Genomic DNA, 17,028 nt, shown 5'->3' on the forward strand with positions numbered 1-17,028 from the left:
ATGTGAATGTATGTTTATGCAGGGATGACTAAGTTCATTGTGCTGGGACATATTTTCACTTTCAACAATGGGATATTTGCTTATTGTTTCATACTATAAACTAGACTTTCAATGTTTCAAAAGAGTTTTATCTGATGTGATTTTTTTATATACTCTTGTATTGATACATATTTCACTGTACTGTTGTAAAACCACGTTCCAAGTAATTTTACCATTTCTCTTGATCAAGACAGTGTTGAGACCAGCAGCAGCGATGTGACAAGAGCTTCTAGGCCGACTCTGCCTCAAACTCTACAATTAATGGTGTAAATGAACTCAGGGTTTAGAGAGTTCTGCTGGCATCTTCAGAGAGAGAATAAATATCTTTTACCACAACTTATCTCTGTCTTGTTTTTCGCTCCAAACTCAATTAATCTTAATTGGTCCACACTGAAGAAGTCCAACAGATTTTCAAGCTCGCCAAAGCTGTTCAGTGAGCAGGTAAGTCACTCACTGTTTCAACTCCCAACGACATGCACATATTTATACACTGATCAGCTTGTTCATACAAACACACAGACAGAAAGTAATTGACTTCACAGACCTTAAACACAGTCTCACTTGTTTCATTATTGTGAGAAAGGGCTGGGTGATATGGGCAACAAATATGAATCTATGGGTCAACACTTGCATACTTTCAAATTATACATGAAAGAACATAAAGATAAAAAAAAGTGACAGATGAAGTTGTTCAACGCCTCAACCAACAGCTGTGGTTTAAGTAAGCAGACAGCTCATGCTCAAACCTGACTGACTCAAAGCAAAAATGAAGAGGGAAAATCAAAGAAAAACTAAAGGAACAACAACGATAATAATAAAGAGAAATACAAACAGATGACATGACAAAAAAACTAAATACATAGATAAATATAGTTATGAAATAGAGTCATTTTCATCTAATAGATAAATATATTTATCAAAAAACAAATAAACAGAGATATAAACAAAAATGACAACAAACAAACCTTTATCTTTATGTTTCAACATATAATAGTTTCACAAATACTGTTTGGTCATTTGAAGCAATCATAAACACCACCAATATCCATATTTACTCGGGCCTTTAATTAAATGTCTCATCAAATAATTTTTTTCCCCCAGTCATGTCCATGTGGTCATCCAGTAGGATAACTGGAGCTCAGCAGGAGGGAGAACGAAGCAGGAAGCAGGTCCAAAATGGAGCAGCTTCCTGTTGCGTCTCACTGAGGAGAATGTGCAGGGAAGACGGCAGGAGGTGGAGGACCCTGGCTGCTAGTGCCGCTCCAGCCGCTGTGTTGGCAAAGTTACTATAAAGACAGATGGCTCAGTCATCTCTGAACACACACTGACACACACACACTTGATCCCACAAGAAAGCCCCTGACAGAAAATGGCACGTGAACACATGCACATGCATGCTGCAGCGAGCACAGTCACATTAATGCACACCCACAGACACAAATGTGTGAATGACCACACACTCGCACACAGTCCACATGAAATTAAGGATGAGATTAAATGCCACATCAAATCTACTTTAGTTCCTGATCCTTTCGACAGTGTAGTGCATTCCTTTAAAATCCCAAAATAAAACAGCAACTGTATTCACAGATTAGTTGTGTGTGCATCTGTATGTGTCTGACACAGGAAGGCCTGTGGGACAACAAAGTGTTTGTCTTTCCCACTATGTGACAACATGGATGTAAAAGTGCTATAAAACAAAGAAAAGATCAGTCTGATTTCACTCTAAGGTCTAGTCCCAACAAAAAAATATATTTTTTTAAAATTGTGTTTCAACACAAAAATTATATTCATCCAGAAAATAAAAGTTTACTATTGTATTTGTATATCACATGTACATACATACACGCACACATGCCAGTGTAAACAGGAGACATAGAACTGGGGTTAGTTTCACAAAGCAGGTTCATAAAACTCTTAGTCTAATCTTAAACTCTGAGTTGATCTACTCTGAGATAGAAAACTCTGAGATAGAAAACTCTGAGGTTTCCGGTTCCAGAAACGCTGATTTGAGTTAGTTTAGTCAACCCTGAGCAGTTTCACCTTGAGTGAAGCGCGTTCGCCACAACTATAAAAAGCCAGCATCAATGGAGCCCCAATTCGACGAGTCACCATGGCAACGGGGAAGAGGAGGGCTACGTTTTTTACCAACCTCGAATTGGAAATCTTAATGCGGTCATACGGTGAGTATCAACAAGTTTTGAAAAAGAAGTGCAACACCACAGCAGCTGCAAAAGAGAGGGAGACGGCATGGGAGAACATCGCTGCTCGGGTCAATGTATAAGTTTAAATGTAGTATTTTTGCAATCACAACAATATTACAGGGGAAATTTGCTTGAATGGTCGCCTATTCATTTATTTCATTTAGGTGTAATCCCACAGGGGAGAAGCGCACTTGGCAGCAGCTTAAGATGAAATATAAAAACTTTGTTCAAACAGGAAAGACCTCGGCATGGAGGTGCCTCATTTTGATCATGTTTTACACTGTAAAGTAAATATTAAGTGGCTATTTGACTGTGCAGTTGTTTTATCCCAACATTATGCTGTTTTCACACACATAAATGTCTTCTCATCTATATCATATTCTATTAAATAATTAAGCCTATTTAAACTAACACAGACTCCAGCCACGCAGGCCAGAGCAGTCCACAGGACAGCACCCCCGTCAGTGGACCAAAAACAGCTCCCAGTGTGGTAGGCCCCCATGAGGAAACACTGGAGCTAAAAACTGAAATACTAAAACACTAAAATAAGATAAAAAGAATGTAAAATGAACAAAATAGATAAAAAGCTTTTCAGCTCCTACAGTTAAATTATCTAACTAAGACATGTTAAAACATAACTACAACATGAAGTTAAAATGCCTAACTAAAACATGGAGTTTAAAACATATAATTAAAACAATATAGAACAAAAATGAAATATGATAAAAAAATTGATTAAAAGGAATAAAATGAATCAATAAAATCAAATAAAAGCCTGATTAAAAAGGTGAGTCTTGAGCCTCTTTTTAAATACATTCTACAGTCTCTGCGGCCCTGAGGTTCTCCGGCAGGCTGTTCCACAATCGGGGGCCATAATAACTAAAAGCTGCCTCCCCGTGTGTTTTAGATCGAACACGTGGTATGATTAAAAGGCCAGTGCTGGAAGACCTCAGGGTCCGTGAGGGTTGATATGATAAAAGTAAGTTAGATAAATAAGAAGGCCCAAGACCATTAAGACATCTAAAAATGAGTAAAAGAACCTTAAAATTGATCCTGAAACATACGGGGAGCCCATGGAGTGATTTTAAAACTGGTGTAATGTTCTCCCGCCCTCTGGTCCTCGTCAGCACTCGTGCGGCTGAATTCTGGAGTAGCTGATGATTAAAAATACTCTTTTTTGGAAGACCAGAGAGCAGGGCATTACAGTAATCTGAAAGACAAGAGATAAAAGCATGCATCAACACCTCTGTGCTGGCCTGAGAGAGAAACGGGTGGACTCTGGCTATATTCTTAAGATGGTAAAAACCTATCTTTGTTACGTTTTTAATATGTGGAATAAAACTAAGCTCAGAGTGAAAAATCACGCCCAGATTTTTTACAGTTTTTGTTGGTTTAAGATTTTGTAATTTTGTTAAAAGTTTCTCTCTCTGGCCTTCAGGACCAATGACTAAAACCTCAGTTTTGTTCTGGTTGAGCTGTAGGAAGTTTGCTGCCATCCATGATTTGATATCTAAAATGCAGTTAAAAAGGGCATCAAGTGGCCCTGTGTCATCAGGAGACACAGCAATGTACATTTGCGTATCATCAGCATAGTTATGAAAGCTGATGCCGTGCCTCCCAATGACATCCCGAGGGGAAGCATGTACAGATTTAAAAGAATTGGACCTAAAATTGACCCCTGGGGAACCCCACATTTGATCTCATGGGTTCCTGAGGAACATGTATCCATACTTAAAAAGAAGTATCGATCTGTGAGGTAGGAAGCAAACCAGTTAAGAACAGTACCAGAGAGGCCGACCAGGTTCCTCAGTTTAATAAAATGTAATGATCTACTATATCGAAGGTGGCGGTAAGATCCAGTAGTACCAGGACTGTAAGTTTATGGTTATCTAAGTTGCACGTGGTATCATTCAAAATCTTTAAGAGGGCTGTCTCGGTACTGTGGTTCCTTCTAAAACCAGACTCATACTTCTTTAAAATGTTGTTCATGTTTAAAAAATAATTTACTTGGTTAAAAAACATTTTTTCTAGTATTTTACTTGAAAATGGTAAGTTGGATACAGTTCGGTAATTGTTAAGAATGTTAGGGTCTAAATTGCTGTTCTTCAGAAGGGGCTTCACCACCGCAGTTTTAAAAGAGGTGGGGAAGACACCTGTTTGGAGAGAGCAATTCACAATGTTTAAAAGCTGTTCTTTAAAGAATCCATAAAATGTTTTAAAAAACGGTGTGGGAATTTGCCTGCTGACTGAAAGAAATGAGTAAATCAAATAGCGCATGTGTCTGAAAGAGGGCGGAGACAGAGAGAGACTTGAGGTTTACTGAGAAAAACCTGGTCCCGACTAGGTTAGGTTCATAGAGTCTGCTACGACGGTAACTGACCGAGAGCTTAAATGACCTTTCTCTTTGTGAAACGGAAAACTCAAGAGTTTCCCTCATTTCAGGGTTAATAAACTCAGAGTGTTCACTAAACCTGCTTTGTGAAACGGACCTCTGGTTGCTTATTTGATACAGACACATGATAGGGGCCTGGCCAATCAGGAAAGATCACATCATGGGTGATGGTTGATTTATATAGTTATGAAAGAGCTAAATTAATTTTCAAAATGAGCATGAGGAGGTGTTCTCAAGCAGAGTCAAAAAAGGTACATCTGAACAGACATGTTTATATTGAGTTGTCTGGATGGGAGTCGCTGTTTTTTTTAGTTTTTTTTTTAAACAATTCTAAAACAACTTTTGTTCCACCTTGAATCATCCATAAACTACACGATTCATAACAAACTTTATCAAGTGAATGAAGATTTATGAAGAATTCAAGAATATTTAACACCCACAATCCAAGTCAAAAAGTTTATTATGACAGGACAAGTTTGATGAAAAAGGTTCATGAAAGGAACGAGTGAAGCCTGATCTGTTCAAGTTTGTTTTGATTTTGTGCAAGACTCTTTTCTGTTTGTGATCAAGTGATGGGTTTTTATTATGTTTTGTTCTTGTCATTTGCCTCACCTTGAATACGTTATGTTAGTTCCAGTTCCATTATCTCACTCATAGTTACCTCAGTTTCCATGTCCTGTTCATTATTTTCACTTATTACACCTGTGATCAGCTGTCTCGGCTGCTACCATTCACTAATCACCTCTCCTAAGTATTTAAGCTCGCTGTCTTCTCATAGTCATCGACAGATCCTTGTCATTACAAGTCCATGGTTTGCCTTACAGTATTTCTAGTTCATGGTCAAGCTCGAGTTCAAGTTCGAGTTTGGTTATTTTTCTTCTCACAGTTTTGTTTTATGGTATTCCAGCCTGGCTGTGCTTTCTGTTAGAGTTTAGAAAATAGATCAAGTTAAAGTTAACCTTCAACCTCCTGTCAGTTTTCTGTGCGTGCATTTGGATATTTTCACCTTCACCCAACCTGACATGATCAGCGTAGACAGCCAAATATATTATCGCATTATATCATCACATCACAAACTGACTGTATCTGTGTACATGATGCTTAATATGCAGTCAATGTAAAAAACCTTTTACAGAGCATTAAGGAAGCTGCTCAAGGTAAAATCATAGATATATAGATCTTTTCCTTTTCTTCTCTCGCACACTCATTCATAATCATCTCTGCTGCCATGCTGTTCCTTGACAGGACAAGCATATATAAGGACATATAAGGATATATAAGTTCCTGCAGCAGCAAGGTAAGATCTCATGCTTGAAGGGCAGTAATGGCAACTCCATCCATAGAAAGGAGCAAAATATTGTCTGAAATGTTTTGTTTGTTCCAAGTTTCTTTTTTGAAAGAAAGTCACTAAATTTCGTGGCTAAGAAGGCAACGTCTCTGCAGGGAGTAGCCAACATCGATCCCATGTAATACAAATAAGCCTTTTTTGATTCTGAAAAATGCATGAACGGTATGCTCAAAATGCTACACAATCATCTTGATAGGTAGACAAAACTTTTGCAACAATTCTTTTCCACATTAGAATAACTTTACAATTAATGTCTAAAGAAAAAGATCAGAAAATCCCGAGGCATGAAAAGCATCTGATTTAGGTGACTTGATATAAACTGTAATAAGTTTAACCTTTGCATATATCATCTTTGTTAACAGTTGGAAGAGGTATTGGACCAGTCAAAGTGACAATGACTCATTTATACATATGAGATTTTCTTTCACACTTCTTGTTACACATAGTGAGATTCTCTATTGTCCAATCAGCTGGAGTGAAACCAAAGACAACCAGTGTACAAGATTTAGTCCTGCAGTGAAGTATGGAGATGGTCTGCGTTGAGATTTGTGGAAATCCGAGCAACTCGGCATCTAAAGTACTTCACTAAAGTCATGCAAAAGCTGCTGTACACAACACAGACAATAACAGAGATGAATACATCAAATCAATCCAATTCAGGGGTTGTTGTGCTGCAATAACATTTGATAGTACTTATATCCATATCTCACACAATATAGGGTATATACAGTGACTTGAAAAAGTTTTCATCACCCTTAGCATTTTTCATATTTCTTCTATTACAACCTGATGTTTGTAAATTGATGATCAACTTAGATGGCGTCATGACTGCGTCGCGACTGCACCATGATGCTCAGCATCTCTCCACTTTTTGATTTTAACTGCTTATTTACCTCAGTATCTCCTGTGTTTTTGCTCGACTCATTCAATCAAACTACAGCAAAGAAGCACTCCTGGATATCAACATTCGCCATATAAACATCAGTTTTGACCACCCGTTTCACTTCAACCAACTACCACCGGAGCTGATCAGTACAACAGGACACAGCGAGCTAATCCTGCCGACCGGAAGGACCCGGCGTTGGCGTCGCAAATGTAAACAAAGCGCAGAGATCTTCGTGTTAAGCTAAGGCAAAACTCACACCGGCCGGCACTACCTAGCATCTTTCTCGACAAAGTTCGCTCGTTGCCAGGAAAGCTGGACAAATTAGATAACTTCACCCTCACACGGAGAAGGCTCATGAACTGCAATCTCATGTTTTTCACCAAACCACGGTTAAACAGCGTCGATAGCGTGGTGGAACTGGAAAGAAGGGCACTCGTCAGAGCGGATTGATTACTACAGGCAACAGGGAAGAAAAGCGGTGGAGGAAACTGTATCTATGTAAACAAAGCACGATGCATGGACTCTGTTGTCATGGAAACCCACTGCTCTGCTGATCCGGAGTTCCTCACTAACAAGTGCCGACCTTTCTACTTTCCGCATGAGTTCACCTGTGTCATTGGTGTTATTGTTTATGTACCTCCGGATGCTAATGCTAAGGCGGCTATGAAAGACCTGTGAGCTGCTATTAGCAAACTGCTAACTGCGGACAGAGCCTTCATTGTAATGGGGGACTTTAATCACAGCGATCAGAGATCTGGACATCCAAAGTTTCACGAAAATGTCTCCTGCACCACGAGGGGTTATAAAACTTTGGACAAAGTTTACACCAGCATGGCTGATGCATACAAAGCCACACCCTTCCCCCACCTGGGTCAGTCTGACCATCTCTCTCTGTTCCTGCTGCCCAAATACACTCCAGTCATTCGGCGTGTTGAACCAACAATCAGGTCTGTAAAGATCTGGATGGACGGGGCTGACTCCTCTCTTCAGCACCAGTTTCAGCACACTGACTGGAGTGAGTATGCTGGCCGGACCATCATAGACTCACACAACAAGATCGACATCTACACCAGCTCTGTCCTGGAATACATCAATAGCTGTGTGGACAGACTGACAACACACAAAACAATAATAACTTTCCCTGACCAGAAGCCCTGAATGAACAGAGAGATTCGCCTCCTGCTCAAAGCCAGAGATACTGCCTTCAGGTTGGGAAACAGGGATGCTTACAGCTCTGCCAGAACCAACCTGAGGAAAGGGATCTCTATGACCAAGCAATGCTACAAACAGCGGATTGAGGAACACTTCAGCTCCTCTGACCCCCGGCGTATGTGGCAAGGCAATCAAACTCTTACCAACTTTAAACCACCAAGCACTGCACCGTCTACTAGCAGTGCTTGTCTCTCTGATGAGCTCTTATGTTCGCTTTGATCGGGGAAACAAGGTGGTCCCGTCAAAAACAGATCCTCCACCCCATGACCTTTCACTCACACTCTCCGTCACAGACGTCTGTCGTACACTGAGCAGGGTGAATGCACGCAAAGCAGCTGGCCCTGACGGAGTACCTGGCCAGGTGCTAACAGCTTGTGCTAAGCAGTTCTGTGGTGTGTATACACACATTTTCAATGTGTCGCTGGCCCAGGTGGCTGTCCCTACCATCTTCAAGACTGCCACCATTGTGCCAGTGCGAAAGCATTCGACTGCATCAGCTTTGAAATACTTTCGTCCCGTCGCAATAACCCCATCATCCCCAAGTGCACTGAAAGACTCGTGCTTTTTCACTTGAAACCCTGCCTACCTGCTACACTGGACCCACATCAGTTCACCCATCAGAAAAAGATCAACTGAGGATGCCATTTCCACAACACACTGATCCACCTGGACTGTTGCAACTCCTATGTTAGAATGCTGTTCGTTGTCTTCAGTTCAGCATTCAACACAGTGATCCCCTCCAAACTGATCTCCAAGCTCAGCCAGCTTGCTATCAGCACATTTCTCCACAACTTGATTTTTGAGTTCCTAACTGACAGACCCCAATTAGACAACCCCTCTTCCTTCTCCTTCATCAGTCTGAACACCGGTGTTCCACAAGGTTTTGAGCCAGATCCTGTACTTTGTGTTCACCCATTACTGTGTTCCTGTTTATGGTTCTAACACCATAATCAAGTTTGCGGATGACAACACGTGATAGGCCTGATCAGTGACAACTATGAGTTGGCCTATAGGGATGAGAGTCAGCCTCTGGCTGCATGGTGCCATGACAAGAACCTGGAGCTTAACATCCAGAAAGCCAAAGAGATCATCATAGACAGGAGGGCCAGAAGCCAGGCTCACTCCTCATTCTACATCAGCGGAGCTGCAGTAGAGCAAGTGTCAAGCTTGAAGTTCCTCGGCATCCATATCTCCAATGATCTCTTTACTTCCTTCGGAGCCTCAGGAAAGCTCACCTTTGCCAGGATCCTGGTGAACTTCTACCGCTGTACCATTGAGAGCATACTCACCAGCTGCACTTCTGTGTGGTACAGCAATTGCTCTGCAGCTAACCGCAAAGCTCTCCAGTGGGTGGTAAAGACTGCCCAACATATCACAGGCGCCCAGTTACCCACCATCCAGGACATTTACCACAAACGCTGCCTAGGCAGGTTGAGAAACATCATCAAGGACGTTTCTCATCAAAGCCATAGTCTTTTCCCCCTTCTCCCATTTGGCAGACGTTACAGGAGCCTCTGCACCCACCAAATCTTTTTTTTAGTGCCTCAGATAAGTATATATCATGAAGATTTTTCCACTGACACTGCTTATTGATGTGATTTGACTATATGGTATTAATAATTAATATTGTACTTAATTCTTTCTCCTTTGTTCTACAAGGAGAATTTGGACAGATGATGTTCTGACCATTTCAGATTCAATTTCTGAAAGCCACTAAAGTAAAACAATTACCTGAGTAAAGACGATTAGATTATAATTAATCTGTTAATGATTTGATGTACATTATATTGCCAAAGGTATTCATTAATCTGCCTTTAGATGCATATGAATTTAAGTGACATCCCATTTTTAATCCATAGGGTTACCAGCCCACCCTTTGCAACTATAACAGCTTCAACTCTTCTGGGCAAGCTTTCCACAAGCTTTAGTAGTGTGTTTAAGGGAAGTTTTGACCATTCTTCCAGAAGCACATTTGTGAGGTCAGACATTGATGTTGGACGAGAAGGCCTGGCTCGCGGTCTCAGCTGTAATTCATCACAAAGATTTTCTATCGGGTTGAGGTCAGGACTCTGTGCAGGCCAGTCAAGTTCTTCCACACCAAACTCGCTTATCCATGTCTTTATGGACCTTACTTTGTGCACTGGTCCGAAGTCATGTTGGAACAGGAAGGGGCCATCTCCAAACTGTTTCCACAAAGTTGGGAGCATGAAATTGTCCAAAATCTCTTGGTATGCTGAAAGATTTAAAGTTCCTTTTACAAGAACTAAAGGGCCAAGCCCAGCTCCTGAAGAACAACCCCACACCATAATTGCACCTCCACCAAACTTTACACTTGGCACTATGCAGTCAGACAAGTACCGTTCTCCTGGCAACTGCCAAACCCAGACTCGTCCATCAGATTGCCAGATGGAGAACATGTCTCCACTGCTTTAGAGACCAGTGGCAGCGTGCTTTACACCGCTGCATTCGACACTTTGCATTGCACTTGGTAATGTATGACTTGGATGCAGCTGCTCAGCCATGGAAACCCATTCCATGTAGCTCTCTACGCACTGTTCTTGAGTTAATCTGAAAGCCACATGAAGTTTGGAGGTCTGTAGTGATTCACTTGCCGACCTCTACCCCACAGCATCCGCTGACCCCGCTTTGTCATTTTACGCGGCCTACCACTTCATAACTGAGCTGCTATCATTCCCAATCGTTTCCACTTTGTTATAATACCACTGACAGTTGACTATGGAATATTTAGTGTCAAGGAAATTTCACAACTGGACTTGTTGTACAGGTGGCATCCTATCACCCGGAATTCACTGAGCTCCTGAGAGCTATCCATTCTTTCACAAATGTTTGTAGAATCAGTCTGTGGGCCTAGGTGCTTAAAATGCATGCACCTGTGGCCATGGATGTGATTGGAACACCTGAATTTAACTATTTGGATGGGTGAGTGAATACTTTTGGCAATAAAGTGTATCTAGAGATGCATTTTAGTGTCAAGCATTTTCCAAATAAAATGTAACTTTACCCCACATATCTACATTTTCATTTCTAATGAGTCGGATCCCTCTGAAATTCCATTTAACCTAACTTTTAAAGTCAGACTTCTGGTTTTAATATGTAATTAAAAAAAAAAAAACTTTTTCAGTATTAGAGTCTGAGTGACACTTTAGTACTGTACAAACTGTATGTTTAGCTGTATGAGGCTGCAAGCACAGTGAAACTGTGTTTCTCTTTTCAACAGTAAAATGATACGATCTGAAAATTCATTTGGGAACATAAGACAGATGAACACAAAGAAGAGCACAGAATACTACACCCTACAACATTAGTTTTACCTATTAAGACCTGATGTGAGTGTACCTGCACATGCGTAGAAGAAGCCTAAGGCTTAAATAACCAGCTAATAACCAGCTGCAAGCCCTGTTAAAGAGAAACAAGATCCTGTTTGCAATGAGACTCTTGATTTTGGATAATTTGGAATGCATAATCCCCATGTATGCGTGGGTTCTCTCTGGGTACTCTGGCTTCCACCCACTGCCCAAAAACATGCATGTTAGGTTGATTGATTTCTCTAAATTGTCCCTAAGAGTGAGTGTAAGCGTGGATGGTTGTTTGTCTCATTTGTCTCTATGTGGCCCTGTTATGGACTGCCAATCTGTCCAGGGTGTACCCTGCCTCTCACCCAATGACAGCTAGGATAGGCTCCAGCCCCCCTGTGTTGAATGGATGTGATGCATAATAGTCTCCTGTCTGGTAGTTGCACAACCTTATATTTCATACAACCACACCAAGAAATTTGAGCAGAGACAATAGGCCCATAATCTGATAGAGTTGTCCATCTTCCAGCTTCCAGACAGGGCTTCAAATGAATCATGATATGATCACCAAACTGAAGTGCACCCAGTGCATGATGGCAACTACATTCATCCAGTGATGCACCTCTCCTGTTCAGGAGGAAGACAAATGGCCATTGTATGATCTTGTTAGATGCTCCTTGTTGAGGTAGAATGTAAAAACAGGTATTTAGTGATCTTACAAACATCCTAAAATATGCCCAAAGAGCTGGAACCAATTAGTGAAGCAAATCTTCCGAAAAGCTCATACTCATCTGCACTTCAAAGTCACTGGGCTAAAGGAAAAAAAACAAGGAAATGACTCAATAATTCATGTGTTAGCAAGCACTGCACTTCATATCTCCCAAAACAGGAATGAAACACATATTAAACAGACTTAGACCCACATACAGTACTGTATGTTGATAATTTCAATTCCTCCTTCAAATTAGAAAATATGTATCCCTGAGCTGAGCTGTATAGTTTTCTGTGTTAACAGCTGTTTCAGAAGACAAAACAAAACAAAACACAAACATTCAACAACGGTACCATAAAGGGATAAGATGGAATAATAACACAGTAACATGTTCCAGTGAAACCAACACCACCAGTCAAAATAACGCTTAACTCAATGGTTTTACTGCCCCGTGGTTGGTGACCCTGGCCCAAACAACAACTAAACTGAATATAATTCATTTTAAATGCAAGCTGTTCCCAATAACCAAGAATAGGCTGTTGTGGATTAAAAGTGTGGTAATAAAAGACAAATGGTACAGCTGCTGTCAAATAATTATATGTTGCTAATCTCTTAATCTAACACTAATGACAGAATATTGTAAAAAAAAAAAAGAAAAAGAAAAAAAAGCACATTAGTAGATAATGTTATGTTATAAATAACAGGCCTCAAATACACCATGTGATTAGTGATCATATCAGTATTTTGATCGGAGCACCCTTACTATGAGGATAGTTTTATCAAATATATTTGGGTAGCCTCTTCTAACTGGGGAGCATAAAAGGTTGCCACATCTTAAAACACAAAACCATCACTTTAATTTTTCAGGTCAGGCTTAAAAACCCCATATCATGCTCATGTACTAGTTCTAAATTCATTTCTGGAGATCTAATGAAATAGAGCTACATTCTTAATATTCAGATATCAGTTTACATTCATCAGACTGTACATCATCGGCAAAACCTCTGGTCCCCTTTGGTCTGAAACAACTTGTTTTAGTCTTTTTAAAACCTTCCTACAAAAAGGAACAGTCTGCTTTGACTGATCAGCTGATGCGTCAAAAATGGAACAGTGCAATACCACGGCTCATGCCAAGCTAGTCACTTGGCAGTCATTATTTAAACAAGGTTCAGGAATTGGTGTCTTCTGTAAGAGTGATGAGCCATTCAGACAAAGTGGCTTTCACCCTGCTCATCTCTAAGTTCAGGGGAGACATGTAGGATGGAATAAACAGGCAAAGCTATAAGATCTTCAAGCCACACTTGAATTACAAATTACATTATATATTGTCTATCTATAACAAACGTCCTGACTCTGGAAACACAGCTGACAAGACTACTTGGATGAAAGCCTGTTTCCAAGAGAGACCTTTACCACAGAAGCCAAAATATAAACACAAACTTGAGTAATAAAATTAACGAAAGTTTAGACATACACAAGAATGGCTTGTTATGCATTTGGTCCATTTCTATTGTTAGTGCAGCCATTCAGCACAGCAGACTTTGTGGAACTTCGACAGCAACCTGTCTATGTACAACACAATGATAAACCACCACTGTGTGTTTTCACAGTGCAGTGGGCCTATTTCCCCTGCTGGTTGTAAGGGCCTTTAAGAATAACTCCCTTTGGTGAGAACATTAACCTTAGTAACTTTGCAAAACTTTTAAATGAACAAAAAGTTATATAACTCAGTAAAGGACTTTGACTTCTCATGTGAAATAACCAAAATTTTGGTAGAAATGTCAAAGCTCATGTCAGATCCCATCACTGACAGTAAGAAGCTCCAAAAAGAGACAGACTCTATAAACCCAGAGTGAGGGATGCTGGTAACAAAGACATTTTTTCAGATATTTAGTCATTCCTCATGATACTTTATCTGCTGTTCAAATACATCACACTCTCTCTTGTTGTTCTGTGCCCACGTCCAGACATTCTTCAGCAGCCCAGTATACTGTCCGTCTCTTGGTGAATGTGTAAAATGTATTATTGTAAAAACAAGACTGCATGACTCTTCATGTATAATTAATCTGTACATTAAAGAATTATCTGGCATACACAAGACTGTCATTTACCACATTCATCAAGAGACGCAACTTGTGACTTCTTGAAAGTCTCTTCTCTCCAGAAAGAATGTGCATAATCAATACTGTTTACAGAGTGATCTAACCTAGAGTGGATGTGCAGTAGACCTACAGCCACTTTCAGGTTCAAAGAAGATGGACAGGTTAGTTGTTAATAAGGGTAAGAGGCAATCTTTTTTTCTTTTCAACTATTTGACAAAGTAGTGTGGCTGTGTTCAGCTGGAGTAATGACAGGGATAATTTAAATAACAAAGACATTTAGAAGCATTTTCTGTCTTTGCTGGTGTTTTTACATATTCTACATCTTACTAGTGACAAATGTTACATTTAATTCTTTGATATATTTTGAGACTTATTTTAAGACTTATGGCTCCTACATGAATTATTTTGTATCTTGAATGCTGCATTGTCAGTTATATAACGTCAGCTGTTTTTTTCTTTGTGTTTATTATAGTCCTTTTAACTAAATTTTGTCTGCTTTTACCAAATTTCTTTGGGTTCTTGGTCTTCATGTTCGTGAGAAAACTGTTTGGGGCACCAAAAAAACCCTCAACACTTAAATATTTTGGCTTTATCAACAATTTCTTTAAGTTCTGAATCTCTCCAGTTAAAAACTTAGCAACAATAGCAAAAGATAAATATCACTATTCTTCACAAAGATAATTTAACAGCAGAATCATGATACTTGAAGTTAAACATGTTATTTAGTGTGTCAAGCTCTTCAGACAGGAAAAAGAAAGTCACAGACAGACAGAGGGCATTAACAAGTGTCTGTATCAAAGCCAAGCAGCCATGGGCTGATATAAACAAGGTTGTGGCTTCCCTGAGGAAATGTGTTTGCCTATCATCATCTTCTGTGTCCATTCAGCAAACAGGATACTTCCTCTGACACACACACGTATGTGACATACGTCTGGGTGAAAGGGTGGAAAGACTTCTGATAGAAGTGTATGAATGGAAAAAAGAGCAGTGCTGTTTTCAAATAATGAACACAAATGTAGATTTCGGTACTTTCCTCATTAATGACACAAAACCCATCCTAAAATTCTGTGTTACAGAAGTGGTTTTTTTTGTTTGCGTTTAAAATAAAAAAGCTGTCTGTAGTAAATGCAGGTGAGATATTTGACAGGCAAATGCTCAATATAAACTGCAGAAGAAAAAAAAAGAAGAAATTGTTCTACTTTTTAATTCAACAAAAGGGAAAGTAAACCACACTAATCTATATCACATCAGACTGATGTCTCTTATAGAGTGAAAATGGAAAATGAAAACCATATCAATTTTCTTCTGGTATTAAGCAGCAAAAATTTGCAGCATTATGTGTTTGAGTGCAGTTGCACTATGTGACTCTGCAGCTCATGTGCATATAAACCAGATACTGTATGGCCCTACCAGAAACCTCTAGCCCAGTGTTGCGAACAGTGCTGATGCTCTTTAATGATATAATTTTAGCAATAATTTCTATTCTAATATCTATCAGTAATTAAAGGCAGCGTGCTGCTTTCGTGCCTGGTGCTATACAGTACACAGTGATGTTATTTGGACAAGACAGATGTGAACTCACTGATCTAGCAAAGTCGCAGACAGACCTCCTATTCAGTAACAGCAGAGGACAGAGGGAGCCATCTGAGCTCACCTCACATGCTTCCACCACTTCAGAGGACATTCAGATGGCTCACATTCATTTTCTAGCAACTCATCCAAAACCCAACTGCAGTGACTTATTGTGTAATCCTAATGATTACTCAAATTTCAAACCAAGCCATCATCTTACAATGAAATGATTTACCCGTCAGATGCGTGAGTTCCTGTCAAGAGTCCTCACCGCGTTAATCCCCCGTGCATGAACAGATTTATGAGTGTCGAGGCCACTTACGCGAGCAGCCAGGACTCCTGACTTCTGTTTTCTGAATAGCTCATACATGACTGCGGTTCTTAAGCATGGCTGAAACATGAAATTATTTAGAAGTGACACAGCTGAAATGAAGTGTTGCAAGTACTCCATTTAAAACGTACATAAAAAACAGTTTTAGAATAAAACTTAAAACACATACGGTGCTCTATGAATTTAGGCAGAGGTGAAATCTAACTGTCGTATTTTCTTGTTTTATGCAAACGTTACATTTATGTTAAGTATTACCTCGTTTTTGTTCATTTCCTCTCGCTCCTCACAGCTCGTGAGCTTAACTTTTACATAATACTTTTTCGAGCTGTTTAAACAAATAATTTGTTTGACATGACTTTATTATTCCTTTATGAGTATTATAAACGGAATACCAGCTAACTGCTCGCACAGAGAACTGACGAAGGGAAAGATGCTGCGGTGACCCGTGCGTTAACTCGTGAACTCACTCCGTGAAACTGCTTACATAGCGGCCGCATCCCCGCAGCACTACGGGCGACCTCCGACTTGCTTGTAATCCTCCCGCAAAAACATACTCACAGACAATTGTTGTTTGGGTCAGGTTACTTACGCCCTAGGTCTGGGGAAGCCCATTGACAACAGTACGTCCAGGTTGGAGCCGCATTTCATCGACCCCGGTCGATTCTGCCGGAGCCTCCGTGGAAGGATTTTGCTGTAAAGATCCTCTTTAGCAGCCATGGTTCCCCAGCGTCACCTAGTCCACTACGAGTCCGATACAATTTACCTCCAGATCTATGGTTAGTCCATGAGTTTCAGCAGGGTCCGCATCAACAGAGGTAACAGCAATTATAAGAAGCGGAGCTCAGAGCAGCTGAGCGGCCAAGCGGAGCCCTGCGACTCCGCCCACCGGAGGACGCTGCAATTTACATGCGTTCAC

General features: G+C 40.3%; 1 protein-coding gene across 3 annotated transcripts in view; it reads right to left on the minus strand.

Annotated features, from left to right (window-relative positions):
- ubash3bb (ubiquitin associated and SH3 domain containing Bb) overlaps nt 1-16,974 on the minus strand; it is a 39,602-nt gene extending 22,628 nt beyond the window's left edge. For all 3 annotated transcript variants that reach the window (XM_072393118.1, XM_072393117.1, XM_072393119.1), the window contains exon 1: nt 16,702-16,974. In XM_072393118.1, coding sequence (XP_072249219.1) covers nt 16,702-16,829 — 128 coding nt within the window. In that variant the 5' untranslated portion in view covers nt 16,830-16,974. The remainder of the gene's footprint in view (nt 1-16,701) is intronic.
- Between the last annotated feature and the right edge of the window lie 54 nt (nt 16,975-17,028).

This window comes from Leuresthes tenuis, unplaced genomic scaffold (genome assembly GCF_036924035.1).
Source record: "Leuresthes tenuis unplaced genomic scaffold, fLeuTen1.0.hap1 SCAF_9, whole genome shotgun sequence".
In the NCBI taxonomy this organism is placed as follows: domain Eukaryota; kingdom Metazoa; phylum Chordata; class Actinopteri; order Atheriniformes; family Atherinopsidae; genus Leuresthes; species Leuresthes tenuis.